Here is a 21,411-nt window from a genome sequence, read left to right on the forward strand (position 1 = left end):
AATTTCTCCTGTATCAGACAGGGTTATGTTCTCTGTCCTTTTTGTCACACAGAAGAAAAGGCTGAACATTGAATCTCTGTTGAATGAATGAATGAATTGTGACTATATTAGTAAATGATGTAATTGAAGGTTCAAGGTATGAATACTGAAGACTGCATTTATGCAGAGCCCAATCCAAGGATATACTAGGTCTATCTGGCAAGGGGACTGGGGAGAGAGCAAGATATGAAATTTGAGTTTAGTAGGGATTTGGGATGATGGATCATTTATTCAACCAGGGTAAAACTGAGCATTTGTCCTTAAGGAGTTTAGAACCTCTGACCAGGGAGAATGAACATCCTTATTTTCTTAGCTCAGGTAGATTTTCTAACAGGGTAGCTGTGCTTTGTGTTTTTGGCCACTGATAATAAATCGAAGATTCCCTTTCTTCCCAATAGCTCGGAAGCTGAAGAAACTTGGTAATCTGAAACTACAGGAGGAAGGGGAAGTTTCCAGCGCCACCAGCCCCACTGAGGAGCCAACCCAGAAGCTGTCAGTGTCACATATTGAAGGCTATGAGTGTCAGCCTATCTTTTTGAATGTCCTGGAAGCCATTGAGCCAGGCGTGGTGTGCGCTGGACATGACAACAACCAGCCTGACTCCTTCGCAGCCTTGCTGTCTAGCCTCAATGAACTGGGTGAAAGGCAGCTTGTACATGTAGTAAAGTGGGCCAAGGCCTTGCCTGGTAAGGAAAACAAAGTGGGGACATTGGGATAAGGGTGATAATATTTAGTGAATGTCCTGAGTCAGACAGGTACCATGTCTGGTCTTTTCCTGCTAATTAACTCATGCAATTCTTACCATTACCCTATGGGAGTAGAGAATGCTATAATCCCCACTTTAAAAATAAGGAAACTCAGAAATGCAGCATTATACAGTGTCCCATATATCTTACATTGGCACACAGTGACCATGTATAATCCACAGATGTAGTGTGAAAAATTTCCCATAATCACAGATTACAGAGATATAACCTTTATATTTCTTAAGATGCTCTTCTCCATATGCCCACATATGCTCACCCCAAAGATAATTTTGAGCCTGACTGATATTCTGTATTCAATATTACCTTTCGGAGCGATATAATGAGAGTAATATGATATGGTATGGTAGAAATAACATGTGGTTGGGAGTCAGAACACTTGGCTTTTAGTCTTAGTGCTGCCTGTAAATCATTGTGTGGTCCTTTCCCTTTCTGAGTGTCAGTTTCTCCATCTGTATAATGTGTGAAGTGTGGTTTTGACTAAATTTATGGTTTTCAAATTTTGCTTTAAAGAACTTTAGTGCTCTTTAAAATACCTTGGAATCATAGTAAGAGGAAATATTCAGTGAATTCCTTGGTAATCAAAGAAATACAAAATTTTTGTCTAACTTCTGCTTGGATACTCCCAGTGATGGGGAACTCACTTCCTACCTAGGCCATCTGTTATTTGAATAGGACTGATTACTAAAATATTAGAGCTCAACAATCCTCTCTCCAAGTGTTCACAGACTTTCCTTTAGCAACCAAACTTATTTCTCAAAACATCATGCACAGATACAAATGGAGCTAGTTGATTTAAAACTAATGCCTCTCCCTCGCTAACCCCAGAGAAGCCTTGAGTTACTCTTGCAGAATCTTAGTACTCCAAGAAACACAGTTTGGAAACCAGTGGAAACATAAGCTCTGCCAGAGTTCTCCTAATCCTAAAGTCCTATGATTCAAAGATTCTTTTGAAACATCAACAACCAATCCAATTCTTATGGAATCAAAGATCAACATGCCTTCTAATAATAACTGCCATTCAGGTGGAAATTTATAGAAAACAGAGCAATTTCATATGCATTACCCAATTTGATCTTAATAAAAATCCCATAAAGTAGGGATTTGCCACCCCCCCCCTATTTTATAGATAAAAGACACTGACCCTGAGAAGTGATATGCTTGGCCTACAAGTACACAGTCAGAAAGTAGCAGGGCCAGAACTTGAGCCCAGGTCCCCTCCTGATTCCAAATCCCTTCCTCATCCCACTCCATCCATAGTCAATGTTGTGCTCCTGTACTTCTGTAACCCTGGGCTTCACAGTGAGAGGCCAAGGCCTTGTCCAAGGCCACTTGGATCATAATGTAGACTAACTGCCTTTGAAGACATTGCATGTTAGTCACCAAATCCCTATTTTGTTTTTGCAACTCACAAGGCCCAGTTGCAGTCACCAGACCATCCCTAACACCTTCCCAGCTTGGGAAGCTGGAAGCTGAGTTTGACTAGCCAATAAGATCACTGGGAAGAAGGCTCAAGGACTCTGGCTGTGTATGTACTGTGCCAAAACAGAGTTTTCACACAAGGAGAAAAAAATACAAAAAATAAAAACTGTGGTACCTTTACATAGTGGAATACTATGCAGCAGAAAGAGGGAACTCCTACCCTTCATGACAGCATGGATGGAACTGGAGAGCATTATGCTAAGTGAAATAAGCCAGGCAGTGAAAGACAAATACCATATGATCTCACCTACAAGTGGAACCTAATGAACAAAACAAACAAATGAACAAAATAGAGCCAGAGAGATGGAAATAAGGAACAAACTTACAGGGACCAGAGGGGAGGGGGGAGAGAGAAAATGGGGAAAAGAAGGGGAAGGATCTAGTCAAGGAACATGTATAAAGTCCCCATGGTAATGGACAACAGGGTGGGGACTGACTGAGGGAGCTTGTGGGGTGGGGCAGGGGAGAGCAATGGGGTGAAAATAGGGACAACTGTAATTGATCAACAATAAAAGAAGAGAAAGTTGCTTTAATTCTCACTTATTTAGCTGGTTGTCATTTGTGTAACAGAGATTCAGTTTAATCTTTCCAAGCAGTTGCCAAACACCTAAATTGTCCAATTTTATGAGATACAGAACCTTGTCCTATGTATGATTCTACTTAATCCTCATAGCAATCCTGTGAATCATAGGGACTGTTATTTCCATGTCAAATGACAAGGCTCAGAGAGGTTAACTAACTTGTTCTATTTGGTTGCTTAACAAATAGAGCCAGAACTTGGGCTCACACTCTCCGATTTCTAATTTGGTGGTCTTAACAATAATGTAGTGCAAATTATTTTGGCAGATTTTATATAATTAGGATAATTAGGAGTCACTGACTTTCCTTAGCCCAACCCCCAGGATAGGAAGTTCTCTCCAATATTAACAAGTCTGCAAGACAATATCACTTCACCATCTAGTTTATCCAATGAAATAATATCTGATCCTAAGTCATTTAAAAGAATAGTTTTGAAAAAGCCAGTTACCATGTTCATAAGACCTGTTAGTTATATTATCAGTAATCACCTAGTAGTTCAAGTTATTTGTTCATTCAACAGATTGAGTTCCTGTCCTGTGCAAGGCACTATACTGAGTACCTACTCAGATAAATTTTGTTGTAAGCTTTCCGTGGTGGTGGTTATATATGTAAATTGCCTAGAAGAGTACCTAGAACATTAATAAATGATAAGTATTGATTGAGGGTGGGTGAGTAGATAATGTGTATACAGTATATTTATAATCAGGTGTATCTGGTTTCAAATCTTAGCTATACACTAGTTGCTTGACTTTGATCAAATCACATGCCTACATGTGCTTCTGTTTCCTCATTTGTAGAGGTGGTAGAACAATCTCTACCTTGAAAATTGTTATCAACATAGAAATTTTGTATAAAGAGCACCTAGTACAGTATCTGAAACATAGTAGATGCTCTGTAAATGGTTGGTCATTACAGTGAGGCCTGAGTGGTAAGCCATTGCTTTCACTAAAATCAATTCAAGCTGCCACCAGCCTTGCATAGTAGCTCATGCATGGGTCCCAAGGATGAATTGTCTTCCTTGAATATGTTGGTTGTCCAGTTCACTATAGCAGCATAGATTTCCTAACTGGCCTTTCTTAGGTCTTGTGGTCCCTGACAAGACCTGAGACTACAGATTACCACTCCAGATTGCTAAGAAATTATGTTGATTGGATTATAATGAGAAAACAGAGTCTCAAAGAAAGTGCCTTCACTTTCAAACCTTTTTTGTGTGTTTTAAAACCTGAAAGTGACTCCTCTGTATTTCTTCAGAATAGCCTAACACAATGCCAAATAGGTGTTGAGTGTGTAGGTGCTGAAGGAAACTTATAGGCTGGAGCTACTGTTTCCTCAAGTCATCCCTTGATAGTTATGCTCTCTGAGCAGGCTACTTCAAAAGCTAGACACTAGAGAACAAAGTTAGGTGTTATAATCAGATCAGACCTATAGGAAAATTAGCCTACTTCATTGCTGGTACACACACAGTAAATAGACTTGAGTGTTAAACTGCTTTCTTTTTCTCTCCTCTTTGTTAGTTCTCTGGCACCTCGGGGAAGGAAAAAAGCATCAGTATAGACGGTTTCCTTGATACTTATACAGATTGATCCTCATCTCCCCTATTCATCTTTGCATTCACACACTCTCCAGACATGGCTTTACTTGTTTCCCATTGCCTCCCACCCCAGAGATTCAGAGTTTGAGTTCTCAAGTCCGCTCCTGAAGAGATCCCTGGATATTCTATAATTGGCCCCTGCATTTTATGTCATACTGGGAAGAGTCAGTACCAGGAATTCTGTCCTAGGGCTTCAGTGAGAAAACACTGTGGGATCTGAGGCTCCTCTACCAACTAGTCTGTCAGCATATCACTACAGGGAAGACAGGAGACACAAGCCTGGGAGCTAAGATTGCAGCCAAGGATGGTGATATGACAGACTCTAGAATACCTGATGTCTGATAGGCTTGGGACCTAAAAGAAAAGGGAAATGGCGTATGTGAATGGGCAAGGACCAATCAAACAGAACAGTGTGTCTACATATTGTAGACTTTAGGCCTGAGTCTATGGCTAAGAAAAGCTCATGCGCTCGGTAGCTCTTGAGCTGTGTCTTTCAGCAGTAGAGGAATAAACACTTGACAAGAGAATTAGAGCACCTCTATACCAGTACCAGTTCAGCCATATATAAAATATATGACCTTGGGGAAGTCAGTTAACCTCTCTGGCCGTCAGGTCCTTTGTTGCCAAAACAAGTGTCACATCGCTTATTCTCTAGGATTCTTGTCAGGATCAGATAAGGTTATCAAAAGGAAAGTTAGAAGCATTATCAAAATTCATGGAAGCGTTCCTAACGAAGTATAGCAAGACAGATAATCCAGGATCTGTTAGGGAGAATAGAATTGTGATGCTGGTAGAGGACAAGCCCCGAGATGATGGTTTAAGCATCCAACTCTTCAGAGACCTCCAGGAGAACATAACCATATCTGTCATACCTATGTGGTATTGTAGAGGTAGCATCTGGGAAACTTTGTTTCCTGAGTTTAAGGGAGGTAATTTAGAGATCATCCCACCTTATAAAATGAAAAGAAATTATAGTCCTTAGTCCATTAATTAATATTTTTGAAATGCCTGCTCAAATATCTGAACTGTGCTATGTACTAGGGAAGAAAAGATGAATAAGAGATGATCCCTGTCTTCGAGAAGTTTCAGCTCGTGGGAGAGACAGATGTGTATATAGATAAATTCCAATACTGTGTAATGAGTACTATAATTAGGTGGGGCTCCACAAGGTTCACTTAGAAAGTAAAAGAAAAATTATTAAATTTTCTGCTTAGATGAGTTAAAATATTCACAGAGGAGGTAGCCTTTCAGTAAAGACTTGAATGCTGAGTAGGTGTTTATCAGATGGGAAGCCTAGGGAAGGAGGAATGCATTCCAGACAAAGGCAACTACCTGTACAGAGATATAGAAACATCAGAAAGCATGTTGTGTTCAGCAAATTATAAGTTTTTCAGAATATGTAGAGCCTAGATTATGAGAAGGCAGATGGCAAGAAATTAGTCTAAGGAAGCAGGTCGTGAAGAGCCTGTTTGTGTGTAATAACAGCAATAGGACAGGAATGGCAGTAGAGTCAGAAACTATCAGGGCCAGGGTACTTGCTGAACAAAAAATAATGGAGAGAAAGTGGGAGGCAGAAAGAAGGTCAGAGAAAAGAGAGCCTGAAAGTGGTATGAAGAAGGCAGTGGCTGTCAAACACTTCCACCATATGCTGCTTTGTAATAATACCTCATTCCCAGGGTAGTTAGGGCATCAAAAAGATTATTACTAGAAAAGAGCTTTGTGAAGTGAATGGTGTTGTTTATGTGAGAGAAATAATTATTACACTGCATCTTCAGAAAGGCATAGAGATCTTGAGCACAGGCTTTGGAGTCAGACTGCTTGGTTTTGGACCCTGGCCTGCCAGTTGCTAGCCTTATGATCTTAGACAAGTTCCTTAACCTTTCTGTGACTCACTATTACTGATTCACAGAATGGGGATAATAATAGTACTTACTTTATTGGATTGTCGTGAGGTTTAAATGAGTTAATATAAGTAACATGCTTAGAAAGAGTGTATTCACTGAAAGCAGTCAGTGTTGTATTATTCTTTTCCAAGTGACAATGTCCTTCTTATCCCCCATTATCTTCTCATTTGAGAAACTCAGTGAGGTAGAGAAGGCAAGGAATATTATTCCCACCATATAGCTTGTTTTCCCCCTGCTCCCATGTAGTGAGGGCTCCTGGGGTTCTTCCTGGGTTGCCCAAGTGCCAGAGATTCTCAGGACAGCAGAGGTCCAGACTTCACCCAACCCATCATTGCCCAGTCTAACTATTGTTTCTTCCTTATCTGCAGGCTTCCGCAACTTGCACGTGGATGACCAGATGGCAGTCATTCAGTACTCATGGATGGGGCTTATGGTGTTTGCCATGGGCTGGCGATCCTTCACCAATGTCAACTCCAGGATGCTCTACTTTGCCCCTGACCTTGTTTTCAATGAGTAAGTGCTCATAGGCCCAGAACTCACATTAATTCATCATCATGCCCAGACCTGGTTGATGGTAATGATGGTAATAAGAGTGGTGGTTAGACCATTTAACCTATAGGTAAGACAGTAGAGGCCCCAGTGAGCCGGTACAATCTAAGATGCCTTTACCTGACCAGAAGGCTAACTGGTAGGCAGTCAGGAGATTCAGTCCTGAGGCTATCCCTTTCCCTACAAGATCCAACCCTGGTATTTTAGCCATGTTTCTGGCCTGCTTTGTAGCTTATCTCAAAATTTCATATCAAAGTACTTCCTCTTCACTCTGAGCAACATAAGGAATGGTCATAGAGACTATAGTTATGAGGACTGAAGTTCATTTGGTCCCTTTTGCTACATCAAGGGCTACTGCCAGTCACCATTTGTTGTGCAGCTCCTTTATGCTAGGACTATACTACTTTCTAAATTCTTTCTTATTGAGTCCTCATGAAAATTTGATTTCCCCTTTTTATAGATAATATTTTAGTGAATGAGTAAAATTAGGCTCAACAAAATAAAGTGACTCTCCCAAGGTCACACAGCTAGTACATGTTGCTGACAATTTTCAAAATATGTCTCTCAGTTCTTATATTGCTTCATGGCAGCTAGTGATGGGGAGGAGCTCCACCACTTGCTGACCATGTGACTGTGGCCCAGACACTTATTGTCTCTTAAACCCAGGTTTAATTAATACTTGTTCTGCCACCAATTCTATTTATCCTTGATGAATTTGTCCAAGGGCTCAGATTTTGAAATTACATTTTTCTCAATTAAAATCTGTTTTGTTATTTTTTTACATCATTGTCTCTGGGCAGGACCTTTAATTTCTATGACTCTCGGTTTCCTCATCTGTTAATAAAATAGAACTTTTTCAAATGGTTTGTTATGATCGCTCAAATGGGAGCTAATGAGTATGAAATATCTGGCCCATAATGGACAATAAGTTAAAAAAAAAAAAAGAAGTACCTTTCGAATGTTCTCTCTAATGGTGATATTCTTCTATACTTCTTCTGTTTGGGGTCCCTTGATGGCATTGTAAATGGATCCAGTCAGAAATATCTTGCCAAGGACCTTGAACTAGTCTCGCCACAGAGAATCCCTTTGGTCAGGACAAGAATTGACCTTCCCTCCCCTCCAGCCCTCTAACTGAGAAGAACCTTAAAATAAATTCTACAGGCCAGTAGTTCCTTCTAGTACAGCAGTGCCATGTGGAGCAAAATAAGCATCCCCAGTTACCCTCCTCCAACTCAGCCAGCCCTAATAGCCAGAAGCTAAGAATAACCATTGGGCTTTTGGCACGACCTGCTTTGTGGTTTCCAGATCTCCAAAGAGTTACCCATGATGCTGTCTTCTGGGGCAGGCCTTAAAAAACCCCATTCCTATTCATCTCTCACCCCCATCCTCCTGCTGCCCTCCAGTGGTTGAATCAACTTCCTGGGCACCTGCAACACCCTTCCCATCCAATGCCCTAAGACCTTTGTAAAATTATAATTGGGTAGTTTCTAAATTCTCATTTCCTTTTCTGACTCTGCATATGTATGTGGTACCCCTCAGCTTTCTAGCCCACTCTCATGGATTTCATCAAAAGGTACCACAGGACTGCCCACAGGGTCCTAGACCCACCAAGTGTCAGAGCTTCTGAAACAACAGGTGCTCCCTTCTTCTGTAGAAACCCACTACGTTAGAGCTCTTTGCATTCTTACAAACATCTAATATTTCTCTAGATATGCTGTTGACATTTTTGGAAGAATAGTTTTTCATTGCATAGGAAGTGCCCACATATTGGAATATGTTTAACATTCCTGGCACCTGTCCACTTAATACCATATAGAATTCCAGTCACTGTGACAGCCTAAACTGCCCTGACATATTTTTAGCACACCATAGGGAGGCAGTACTTCTGCAGTTGAGAGCCACTAATTGTTGTTAACCTTTCTAAGGTACTACTAATGGAGAGAGTGAAGCCCAAAAAGAGAGACAGGAACTCTGAGCCAACCCATTTGTTGATCTCTCTGACACCAAACCCTATCATCAGCCGTGCATTCTTCCTTCTTCCTGGCTTCTTTGAGGGAAACACATGTGAGGGTAATGAGCTTGAATTCTAGCTGTATGACCCTGGGTAAAAATTTTACTTTCTTGAATATCAATCTTCTCATCTGTTGAATGATGAATAGTACGATAATGGCATTGTCTTACATGTCATTTATTGAGCACTTACTATGTGCCAGGCAGTGTACTAAGTGTTCTTCAATTTTCATCTCCCCTGTTATCTACTCTCCTTTATTCCCATCTAACTCTGTTCTCCTGAATTCTATTCCGCCCTCTTATTTTCTACCTTCCACTCTCTAATCCCTTTCTTTCCTTGAAACTCTCTATTTTTTTGCCTTTTCATGTTCACTTTTCTTCTGAATTTCTTCTGTTGCTTTTCTCTGTTTTCTCCCCATCTTTCCCTAATTTTTCTGACCCTGGTGCCTACAGCAGTGTTACAGTAGTCCTCCATGTCAGGAGTATGATTTCAATGGTAAGTAAAAAGACTGCAGTGTTGTCATCAACAGAGGCATGGAAGTACAACAGAAACCAGAACAGGCCCAGGCCTCAGGGTCAGCAGATGTTATTCAAAAATTCTCTAGGATGAAAGAGCTTGAAGCAATGCTGTTCTGGTCTAATGACTTGTGATACTACCTAAATACTTCCTTTTTCCAGTTGAGCTCCAGTCTGAATTGAATATTTCTACACCATCTGCCTCCTTCCTTCTTTCTTCAGGCCAGCCAAGATCTCTCTGAGATAGAGTGTTGAGCTTCCATTCACACAGTGCCAGAGCTGCTCAGGCTGTGGACTACACTAGTGGTTTGGGAACCAAAATGTTAAACCACAGCATTCATGCCCAATCTGGGAGGTTTTTGTTTCAAATTCCCTTCTCTTTCTCCACAAGGTATAATATCAATTTCTATCTCTCCCTCTCCCTCTCTTTCTCTCCCTCTCTCTCTTTCTCTTTTATACACACACACACACACACACACACACACACACACACACACACACACACAATTTGTGAAATGCTGAAAACCAGGAAAGACTACTAGCAGGAGGATGTTGTATCTCCTCTTAGAGACTTGCTATAGCCCATCAAGGAACAGAAAGTTGGCTCCCCCCAAGAAGCTGTCCAAGGCTTGGCCACTTCCCTATATAATTTATAGGCGATAATATGGTGATTTATAGTTCACAAGTCACTATAATGAAAGCAGCTCACACTGTAACTCCCAAACTGTAGTAAGGAACAGCCAATATATGAGGGAATAGGCTGCCCTACAGCAGGGGACATTTAGATTGGACATTCAGAAACACTTCCCAGATGATTTTATAAGCATTGTAAGTCATTTGGAAGAGACAATGAGGAATCTCCTTCCTTAGAATCATTTAAAGAAATATTTAAATTTCTACTGTGAGAAATGGCATTCAAGTCAAGAGGCAAGGAAATTGACAGGATGAACTACTGTAGTCACTTGGGAATCCTGGCACCCGTAAGTGTTAATTTCTAATGCCTATCTCCTAGAAATCCTCCAATTTGGAATGCCTGGGAGGCAGGTTCTGGCTCTGGCTGGAGCTGGGATATGAGAAATGTAGTCAGGGAGACCATGTGCCAGACCCATTGTATTCATTTGGTTAGACATTCCTGTCCTTGTCTCAGGAAACAGGAGGGACAGGGGGACCTGGAAATTCCATGTGCTAACCCATATCCTGGCCAGGGTAGATGAGTAGTTATCAGAATGTCAGGATTTGAGAGGGGGTACCTTTTTCTTGTCACTGAAGTACCAGAAGAGAAACATTAAGCTCCTCTCTGAGAACTTGGGGAAGAGAGAGCAACCAGAGACATCCTCTGGGCTTATTGTAAGCCTTCCCTCATTTCTGTCCTTCCTCTGTGTGTCTCTTTCTCAGGTATCGCATGCACAAGTCCCGGATGTACAGCCAGTGTGTTAGAATGAGGCACCTCTCTCAAGAATTTGGATGGCTCCAAATCACCCCCCAGGAATTCCTGTGCATGAAGGCCCTGCTCCTTTTCAGCATTAGTAAGTGGCCAGAGGGGTAGGGAATGCTCCTGGGGGCTTAGGATCTCAGAGAAGAGCCACTTTTTTCATTAAAGGGTTATCAGCTCCTGGACATTGCCCTTCTTCATTCACTCTTCTTGCTCCCCTCTTCCTTAGCATCATTTTTCCTAACAAGGATACATTTCTTAGCCACAGACCAATTTCACTGCTAAAATTCATCCTCCATTAGATTTCCATCTACCCCAAGGCTCCCTTTGGGACAAAGCCTTTTTGGCTGATTGCAGCAGACCTCTGAATTTTTTCGGACCTTCTATCATAGAAACAGACAAGGACCACATTATATTTTTTGTAGAGCAGAAGGGATTGCCTCCTAGAAGGAACTTCCTGTTCTACCAACAGGAGAAGGTATATGTAAGTAACTCATACAGGGTTTATTTAGCAGTCAAGGAATGTTTTTAACATCTCTTCTAAGCAGAGTGGTTTGTTAGCCTCTATGAGGGAAAAACAAGTCAAAATTTGATATTCAAAGTCATGTGTGTTAATTGTCTAAATCAGGGCTGCACTGTGAACAATTTAAAATCATAGTTCCTAGGAAATGTGTATGTGCGAAGACTAGAAAAAAGGAAGGCTCGGTAAATTGTATTTACTTGATGCCCTTCAAGTTGAGTCCAGCTAGCCTTTTCCCTAAGACATTCAGACTTCAACTGCAGGAAACCAAGTAGATGATTCCCTCCCTGTGGGGGTGGGGGTCAAGTGTGTGGTCAGAAAACTTGGTGCTTTGTCTAATGCCCCTTGTGGGCATGCTTCCCCTCCCCATTCTGTCTTCATCCTACATCAGTTCCAGTGGATGGGCTGAAAAATCAAAAATTCTTTGATGAACTTCGAATGAACTACATCAAGGAACTTGATCGTATCATTGCATGCAAGAGAAAAAATCCCACATCCTGCTCAAGGCGCTTCTACCAGCTCACCAAGCTCCTGGATTCTGTGCAGCCTGTAAGCAAATGATGGAGGGTGCTTTGTCAGAGAAAGCTGCCTGATAGAGCCAAATGATAATATGTTCTTCTAGGGCCTGGCACCACCTGTTGGGAGGTGCTTCCATTATCTTCTGTCCGTGAATGTGGTCCAGGAAGAAAATGCAAGGGAGAAGAAAGGAACACAAGTCACAATGTCCCAGCTGGATGTTGGGAAAGAGGTAGAGGAGTTGAGAACAGAGCAGTTGGGACTTAGGGAAAGGGCTTAGAGCAGATAAGTTCTCTAAGCAGACAAAACACCTAGATGTTATTCTGCTCTTCCTTGAGTTGTATGTGTGAGTGTTTGTGTGTGTGAGCAGTTCTTGTTTGTGAGTGTGTGTGTATGAGAGAGAGAGAGAGAGAGAGAGAGAGAGAGAGAGAAGGCAAACAGGAGCATGAGCCCTAGGGGAAAGGAATACCCAGTCCTGAGTCAGAGAGCTTACAGGCATGTAAGTGATCTCTTGGGAGCCCTCACTGACTCCCTGTAGGCCATTTAGTGCACACACACACACACACACACACGTGCGCGCATGCACATGACCAAAGACAGGGAAAGAAGAGCAAATCAAAGGTGGGGATAAGAGCCTGATTAAGCCAACTCCTTGACAACCCTGTTTTCTTGTATCCTCCCTCTCTTATTCCCCCCTACAGATTGCACGAGAGCTGCACCAGTTCACTTTTGACCTGCTAATCAAGTCTCATATGGTGAGCGTGGACTTCCCAGAAATGATGGCAGAGATCATCTCTGTGCAAGTGCCCAAGATCCTTTCTGGAAAAGTCAAGCCCATCTATTTCCACACTCAGTGAAGCTTTGGAAGCCCCCATTTCTTCACCCAACCCCACTTCCCTTTTCAGATATTTTCTGCCTGTTATAACGCTGCACTACTTCTCTGCTGTGCCTTGGGGAATTCCCTCTATTGATGTATAGCCTATTTCTGAGTTCTATTTGCTAGGCTTTTTTCTCTTTTCCTTCTTTCTTTTTTCTCCCTCCCTGTCTAACCCTCCCATGGCACTTTGAGACTCTGCTCCCTGCCATGGCTCTTATCTGTGTTTTGAATGGTGTTGTATTTCTTTAAATCTGTGATGATCCTCATGTGGCCCAGTGTCAAGTTGTACTTGTTTATAGCAAGTGCTATACTTGCAAGTGCACACTGTGCTGTGTGCCAACCACACAAACGTTTACTCATCTAATGCCACGGGAAGTTTAGAGAGCTAAGAGTATCTGAGAAAACAAAAACTAAAACAAAAAAAAAAAAACCAAAAAAAAAAAACTAAAAAAAAAAACTAAAAAAAAAAAAGAAAAGAAAAAAAACTAAAAAAAAAAACACACACACACACAAAAAAAACCTTGCTAGGATATTTTTCCTCTTAAAAATATAAAAACAAACCCCCAAAAGAAACTAACAGTGACTAGAATAAGGTGAATATTACAAGACCATGGGAAGTCACTGCTTTTTTCCCAAACCCTCCTCCCAGACTTTATTTTCTGCCTATAGCTATTGCCATTAGAGGGCAGGGTGACCCCAGAGTTGAGCTGGGGAGAGGGGAGAGACAGATTTAAGACAGTCAAAGATGACAGCTAAATCACCAGTACTTGACTACAGTGTTGGTCTCTGATATCTAGATTCAACTTCAGTGCAATTCATTGTGCTGAAAATGTCCTTCTTGTTTGAAAACTTGTCTGCATGTGAATGCCTCCCCCATCCCAATCTCTTTCTCTCTCACCCTCTGCATCCACCCTCAAATTGACTTTCAATAGCTTTTCTAAGAACTTTGAACACATGTTCTCTTTAGCTAAAACTTGGCCATTTTCAGTGAAGCGTCAGACCAGCGAGGGAGAGGAAAGATCTGACCCTTGGGAAGGCCCCATTAAGATACAGGTATGCTTTCCCATTTATGGGCCAAGGAGGAGCTTGGGGCTGCAGTCAGAGGAAAAGGAATGGGTGGCTTGGCTCTTCTCTACTTAGGACACTGAAGAATTGATCCTACTTTGCTACATCTTTTAAAGACCTGAATGCTTTCAACCTGACTCCATGCAGCTGCAAGATCCCTCCAACCTCCCTTGAGTGTTTTGTGGGCCTGAACTTCACCAGCCACAGTGGTGAAGCTTGTCTACTTCTCTAGCATGTTCAAACAGACTCTCTGCTAAGAGCCCTCACAACCAAGAAGGCTAGCAAGCAAGCAGACTTAACATTTATCTCTAGATGCAAATAGACTCAAAGACTTCTAACCAAGTATCTCTCATTAACTATCAGATCTTCTCTGGAGCCCTTAGACAAACTGGAAAGAAGGCATCAACCTGATTGGACAAATTGGGCGACTTGCCCTTGTCCCCCAGAGATGGTACTTTCCTACCAAGTGGATAAAGGCCCACTTTCTCCTTCAGAACAGCTAACAGGGCTACCCAGATTAGTGTTAAAGAGAAACTTCAACTACCAGGCTGGGAAGAATGAAGGCACTAGAACCAGAAACCCTATAAGTGCTTTCCTTGACACCCAGCATATCCACTTGCAGAAGTCATGAGAAGAAGAGAGAAGAAACCAAGAGGAGACTGACTACTAAATTAAAGTCTTCAGAGGCAAAGTTTAAAGCCAGATGGGTGCCATCTGGTGAGTTTACTCATCCTCCTCCTCTGCTGCTGATTCTGGGCTCTCACTTTGGCCATACTCACTCAGACTCCCCACCTATGTTGCTGCCTGTCAGCCAGAGGGAAGCTGAAACATTGAGACTACAGAACCATGACCTCCTTTGGAAAGGTCTGGTTGATGTGGCTCCAGTGGGCTGCCACCCATGAACTCAGGCTGTGTTCCTGGGACACTGGTTTCATATAGTCCTTTGGCACACCTCTGTTCTGTTGACTTCGTCCGCCAAACCTAAGAACAGAGGGAATGTTCACCTAGTTTCTCATCTTAGCTGCTGCCTCCTAACTTAGCTCTTAAATTCAACTGCTAAACTCAAGAAATTAGGAGGCAGTCAACAAACTGCCCATTTCAGTTGGTTTACTTTACTTGTTGAGGAGATAGTTTCTGAGTGATATGATATGATCTACATGGGTTTCCTCCCCTGATTTCTGTGTTGATATTAATAGCCAAAAGAACTTGCAAAACAGCTTCTTTAAATAACAAGGGAGAGGGGAACCTAAGATGCGTGGTATACCAATCCCAGACTGCTGGATAAAACTAAAGCTGACAGGTTCTGTTTCTGGCGTAAGATAGACAAATTATGGTTTTCTTTGTTATAACGCCATTTGACATATAAGCTCACAGGATCACTTTTAGCTATTCTAAACAGAAAAAATACACCACTCTTTTCAGTTAAACTAGGCTACATTTTAATAATTCCTTTATATCTGTTTTGAAATGATTTTAATCTTTTGTGGTACATGGATTTCATGATATCATTCTAATACCTCTCTTTGGAAAGACTAGAGTCTTTCTTTTCCATTTCTCTCACTACCAAATTTTTCATCTTTAGAGATTTCTTAATTGTGACTCTTGTCCTTATGAATATGAATATATATATGTTTTTACTTGTGAAAGCCAAAAATCAGTGTAATTAAAAATAACAACTGGATTACTCCTCATTTCCAAATGGCAAGACTAGGGAAAAACAGCCTAAAGAAGGCTTTAGGCCTACTGTTTTTGCACTGGGGATTCTATGAGAACTATTTTAGCTTGGCTTTGTTCTCCCACAGATGAAAGAAGGAATTGTTTTTGTTTTGTGTTTTTTTTTTTTTGGCCATTTATGTTCCAGGAAATGTAAATGACAGAAGTCTCATTTTGTATGCACTCTGCTCTAGAAACTTTAGAGTTGACACGGTTGGTCCCCTGTGCTTACCTGTGAAGGATTGGCTACCCAGAACCACTCACCTGGTGAGCTGGAAAATGAAGATCACTCACCAGACATGTCACAGTGGCTATCTCCAAAGAGATTTGTAGTGCTCAATGGGGATGGAGAGTGAGGAAGAGAGAGAGAAAAAAAGGAACACCAGGGAAAAGGCCCTGTCTGTGTGGACAGTGGACAGCTGCCAGGGTCACAAATGCTGTGGTCAAAGAAAAGAGTCGTGTGGCAGTTTCAGCTCTTGTTCATTGGGCAGCTCGCCCAAGCGTGGCCTCTGAGCTGAAATGGTGATTGGATTCTTTGTTCCATAGCTTTTCAATGCCGCAGACAGTGCCATTTTTCTTGTAAAGCTTATTATTTTTTTAATGAGAAAGGGGTTTTTTGAAGGATTCTGTCATATCTCTCTGAAAAAATCAGTAATACATATATTTTTATATATGTTCACTGGCACTAAAAAGGAAAAAAAAAACAGTTTTGCTCTGTCCCTCTGTCCTTTGGATAGTTGCTAAGGGTTGAGAAATAATGTGCTGATGCGAGAGTCCCTCTCTGTCCATACTTTATTTCTAAATGCATATATACATATATAGCAAGAAGAATTCTATTTGTTTTTCAAGAGAAAGTAGTTTTGCCATCCACATGATATTGACATTACACAAATGACCTAACTTAGAGCTTCAAGTAGCTTCTGTTTGTTTCATTAGGCATAGCACAGACCTGGCCTTGCCTTCTTTTCTTCCTTGATATTTCGCAGGGCACAAAAGCCCGAGCTACTCCCTTTACCCCTTTCCAAATTTGTGCCACAATTGCACTTTATAAGATTCTCTCCAGACAACTCAGTAACTATTCCTGCATGTTTCCTGCATAGCCCTGGGAAAACAAGAGGTTGACTACTAATTATCCTGTGCCAGTTGTCCAGATGAAAAGGCACTGAGCCAAGGGAGTGGCCTTCATGCTTGACCCCCTGTAGGGAGTCATGGGAATCAGGATTGCTAAAGCACAGGATCGAATCCCAAAGTTGAAGTCAAAATAAGCCATTTTGCATGTGCAAGTTCTTGTAAAAGGAACTTTCTACCCCTGCTGCCTTTTATAGGCAGTTCTGTTCTCATCACTAATCTCTTTGAAAATCTTTGAAAGATGTTTAAAAAAAGACAAAGAGATGAGAGCATCACATTATGTAACCAAAGATTACACTGTATCTGCTAAGATACGAAAATTTTTAGGATCAGGGAGGGAGTAAACATTAGTGCCTCTTTGGTAAGCTATCCAAAGACAGATTAGAGGACTTGGCTGGTGACTAACTTATAACAGATCTGTGGGACAACCCCCCCCCACCACAATATACATGTTTAGAAGAGTGGAAGGTATTTTTTTAAATGAGATTATGGGTTCTTCACTAAGTGATTTTATAAGCAGAACTAGCTTTCCTTTTCTCCAGTAGTTGTTGAGCAGATTTTTAAAGCTCCACCATTGCATGGTTGGAAATGGAGCTGTCTCAGCCACTGTGTTTGCTAGTGCCCATGTTAGCTTATTTGAACATGTGAATACCTTGCTGAGAAAGGGAGCATTAAAGGACTAGATTTCTCATTAGAAAGACAGCAGGCAGAAATCTTCATTTCTGCCCACTTTGGAAGACACAAAAAGTCCTCTGTGGTTTAAGGAAGACAGTTGAAATATATTGTAAATGAGTATTTGTATCCATGTTTCAAAATTGAATTATGTATATAAATATTATGTGTTCTGATAGCTTTACCTTTCTCTGCACCTTTATATTTCATTGCAGGTCACAAATGATACCATGTACTTGTGAGATAGGCTGCAGTTACATTTTGGAAGCTCTCAAAATGTAAAAGACACCTTGGTTAATCAGATAACTAAGAGTTCTCTGTCCCTATTGGGGTCTGACCCACAGGGCTTGCAAAGAAGCAAGGGTGGGAGGAATGGTAGGGTACATGATATATTGCACTTTACTAGCCTGAGACTAGTGAATGTTTAAAGGATGGTGAAAAGGTATTGGAGCTGACTGGGATTTACTATAAGGAAGTCCCAGAATTGAGGCCAAAGGCCCACCAAAATAATTAGCCAGTGGCCCCCTAATGGGACTTGAGCAGTTGGAATAAGGGAAGACATTCTTTGTTCTTCACCATCCTTGTGAGAAAAGGACAGTTTACTACACTTGGGAACCTGGGGCAAGTGCTCCATCTTTCATATAATTTACCGACCTGCGACTGAAGTGCTCTTGCTACTGGGTGTCTATGTTCTTTGATTATGGTTTGGGTATGTTCTATAAAGATTTTGACAATGAAAATCTGTTTTTCTCTGTTAACAATTTGATAATGTACTAGAAGTAATATGTCTGTAGGTACAGGTTTGTCTCTGCCCACAGGTAGGGGTGTTTTTCTTCAATTCAGAGATTGACACTGGGGTCCATTGCTCAGAGGCTCCCAACACTTAACCATTTCTAGGTGAAAGCAGAAAAATCCACATTGTTCACCCCTCTTCAGACACTTCAACTGAGATAACAAAACGTTGGAAATTTTCCTGTCCACCAAAGTGAATCGTAAGTATTTGAATTGAGCAGGTAGAGTCTTAAAGGGATAACACCCTTTGACTCAGCTTCAATTTATCCCCATTTTGGTTTGGCCAGAAAGTAAAAACACATATTGACTGGTTTCCAGCCCCAACTCAGTATAGCAGGGGCACTGGTTCCATTCTTAATCCCACTTGTCCCTTAGCTTTTTATGGAATTAAATGAGAAGCTGTGGACTAAGTGGTCCTTGTGGCCTAAAATAGGTCCCATATGCACTACTTAACAAGGATGTCATATAGCTGCAGGTTCCATTGGCCACCAAAGAGCAGAACACACACAGACCCTACAGAAAATTCTGGAATGTTGCTGCTTCTCAGGTGGTGTCGTCTTTGTCGGATGCTTCATACTTTAGGACTGTGTTTCCTGCCCAACAGAAAGGGCAAGACTTCAGTCTCTCTCAACCTTATCCCTTGCTGCTAACTTTCCAGTAGTGAGGTGCCTGTGGGCTTGTCCTATCCCATAAGCCATTCAGGTGCTGAGAGCAGTCTCCATTGGGATGGCCCAAGCTAAAAAAGAGCCCCTTCAGCACCCATTGACACCCTTCTGCTTTCTCCTAGACTGGAACATTGATTAGGGAGTGCCTCAGACATGACATTCTTGTCCTGTCCTTGAGATTAATTTGGGCAGCAGGGGGATGCAGATTGTATAACCAGATGTAAGAATTAATTTTAATATTGAGGAAAACAAGAAAAACAGAGAAAAAGCATCATATAAAGATTTTTCCAAAGAAACATTGATTTTGCTTGAAACTTGTTTCAACAGAGCTTCAGTTCTCACAGCAGCACTTGGCCTCCACAGGGCAGGAGGACCAGCCCCAAGCGTTACTGTTCTGTTCTCTTTTTGTAATCGTGGAATCTTTTGTTGCTCTAAATATAATTAAAAATGGCAGAAACTTGTTTGTTGGAATACATGTGTGACTCTGGATTTGTCTCTGTGTCGGCTTTCAGAAATGTCATCCATTGTGTGAAATACTGACTTGCTGGTCTGCCAGCTGAAACTTGGCCACAGCCCCTGTTGTGGATACAAGCTCGAGTTATTGTTAACAAAGGGACTCCAGAAAAGCTGCTAATGCCCTCTTATCACCATCGTTAATTTGTTAAAACATAAAACAATCTGAAATTTCAGATGAATGTCATCAGAGTTCTTTTAATTTGCTGTTTTTATTGGCTCTCTTTATTGAAATCAAGAGTTGGTATCATGCCCAGTTACCTTTTATACTACTTTGATTTTCATATACACCTTTTCCAAAAAATCTTTGCACAAGGCTTATAAATTTGATCTGTGTTGGCCTTAGCATAGGTTGATCTAGGACAACTAAATATCAAAGGGTCTGAGCTAGAAAGTACTGATGGACACAAGTGGCCCATTACAACCTCTTATCAAAAACCCTGAGCTTGCCAACCAGGGAAAAGCCACACAAAACCCAGCTGTTCACCCCATTTTCATCTTTCTGGGAGTACAAAATGTGTACGGGCTTCACTGCCCAGTTCTTGTCAAGCTTCAGATCAGGAATGGGCATGTCCACATCTTCACTCTTTTTCAGGGGTCATGTCATCCTGGACCACCCAGGTACAACTTGGGACAGCATTCTTTTGGGTTTCCAAAAGTTCAAACAAGGTCCCCTCCTGTTTCATCTCAGTATGAATAGTTATGAGGCTCCAAAATGAATTTCTGAGCTTGATATATAGGCCATCAATTAGGTAAGACAGATATGATATGTTAAAGAATAATATGAAAGCTTTTTATGCCTCAGTGTCCTCACCTATAATAGAGGTTGTCACATTGTCTTTCTGCTGGACTGGGTTGAGGATTCAGTAAGAATGTATGTGACCCAGCTGGTGGGCTTACTTTTCTGGCTCTGCTCCCTGTTTAAATGCTGGAATCCCCAAGATGGATCCCTTATTGAGCCATGTTTGTCATTGACCACCTCAGAGTTGATGGGTTTCTCAAAATTTTCCTGAGAACAGTGCTTGATGGACAGAGGAAATCGAGGTCCTTGGCATATGTGTTTGTATGTGTCTAAGTAAAGGAGAGGGAGGGGGGAGGAGAGAGAGAGAGAGAGAGAGAGAGAGAGAGAGAGAGAGAGTGTGTATAAGTAGAGCCTGCCAGCTGAGGAGCCCCTCTGACCATCATTGTTTATGTTCTCGTCTCTTGGATCTACTGACAATGACCTAACAGCCACCCTACTTCGTTTAATTTACCACTCAGCCCCTGCTGAAATTGAAAAAGTAGTTAGCATCCACTGTAGATTTCCCAAAGAGTAGCAAAGCACACAGGTCCAGGAGACAAGGACACCTAGTGGATTAAAAAGAGCCTAGAAGTAGGAGTCCTGTATGTGAACTCTAGTGTATAACTACAATTCTGACATGTTGATATGATGCTGGGAAACCCGCTTTCCTTTTCTGGACCTTAGTTTTCTCATTTATGAAATGAGTATCTGAAGGTATGGAATAAGACTAGAAGAGTTGGGAAACCCTTTCATTGTGGACACCATGGCTATTACAAACAGCAACACCTTTCTTAATCACTGACAGTCAAAGAAAAGAAAAGTACCTTTTTTTTAATCCCTGGAATATACAGTTTTGAAACTAAAATCTACATGTTTGTACTCAACAAAAATTTACTGAACACCTACAGGGTCAAAACAACAATTGAGTTCTCTGTAATAGATGCTGTCAACCTCTTCATGGGTGGAGATAATGCTCAAAAATGAAATAATTTGTTTATATTTAAATGACCTCAAAAATACAAGAGGTAAATAGGAGTTAAATAAGTCACAATCTATTCTTTCAGTGAGTTTAGCCTATTAAATGTGTTAGATCAAAGCAGTCCAGGATTTCAACCTATCACAGCCATCCATCAGGCAATACTGGAATAACCTTTGATTCATTCTTGATGCCTTTTAGAACCAGAAGGGATCTTAGCATCTAGTCAAATTTTTTATTCTTCCCATGAGGAAACAAGGCCAAAAAGCTTGTTGAATGTTATTGTGAATTTAAGACCCATAGTAAGGGACGAGCCCTAGACCATTC

General features: G+C 41.3%; 1 protein-coding gene across 1 annotated transcript in view; it reads left to right on the forward strand.

Moving 5' to 3' along the window:
* The window catches only part of AR (androgen receptor), a 204,192-nt gene extending 184,845 nt beyond the window's left edge, over positions 1–19,347 (forward strand). Inside the window, exons 5-9 of the mRNA XM_054574253.1 lie at positions 438–725; positions 6,728–6,872; positions 10,830–10,960; positions 11,778–11,935; positions 12,604–19,347. Of these exons, the coding sequence (XP_054430228.1) occupies positions 438–725; positions 6,728–6,872; positions 10,830–10,960; positions 11,778–11,935; positions 12,604–12,759 (878 nt within the window). The 3' untranslated portion in view covers positions 12,760–19,347. The remainder of the gene's footprint in view (positions 1–437; positions 726–6,727; positions 6,873–10,829; positions 10,961–11,777; positions 11,936–12,603) is intronic.
* Positions 19,348–21,411: the final 2,064 nt, after the last annotated feature.

This window comes from Pteronotus mesoamericanus, unplaced genomic scaffold (genome assembly GCF_021234165.1).
Source record: "Pteronotus mesoamericanus isolate MK-2021 breed Mesoamerican mustached bat unplaced genomic scaffold, CSHL_Meso_final contig_256, whole genome shotgun sequence".
NCBI lineage: Eukaryota > Metazoa > Chordata > Mammalia > Chiroptera > Mormoopidae > Pteronotus > Pteronotus mesoamericanus.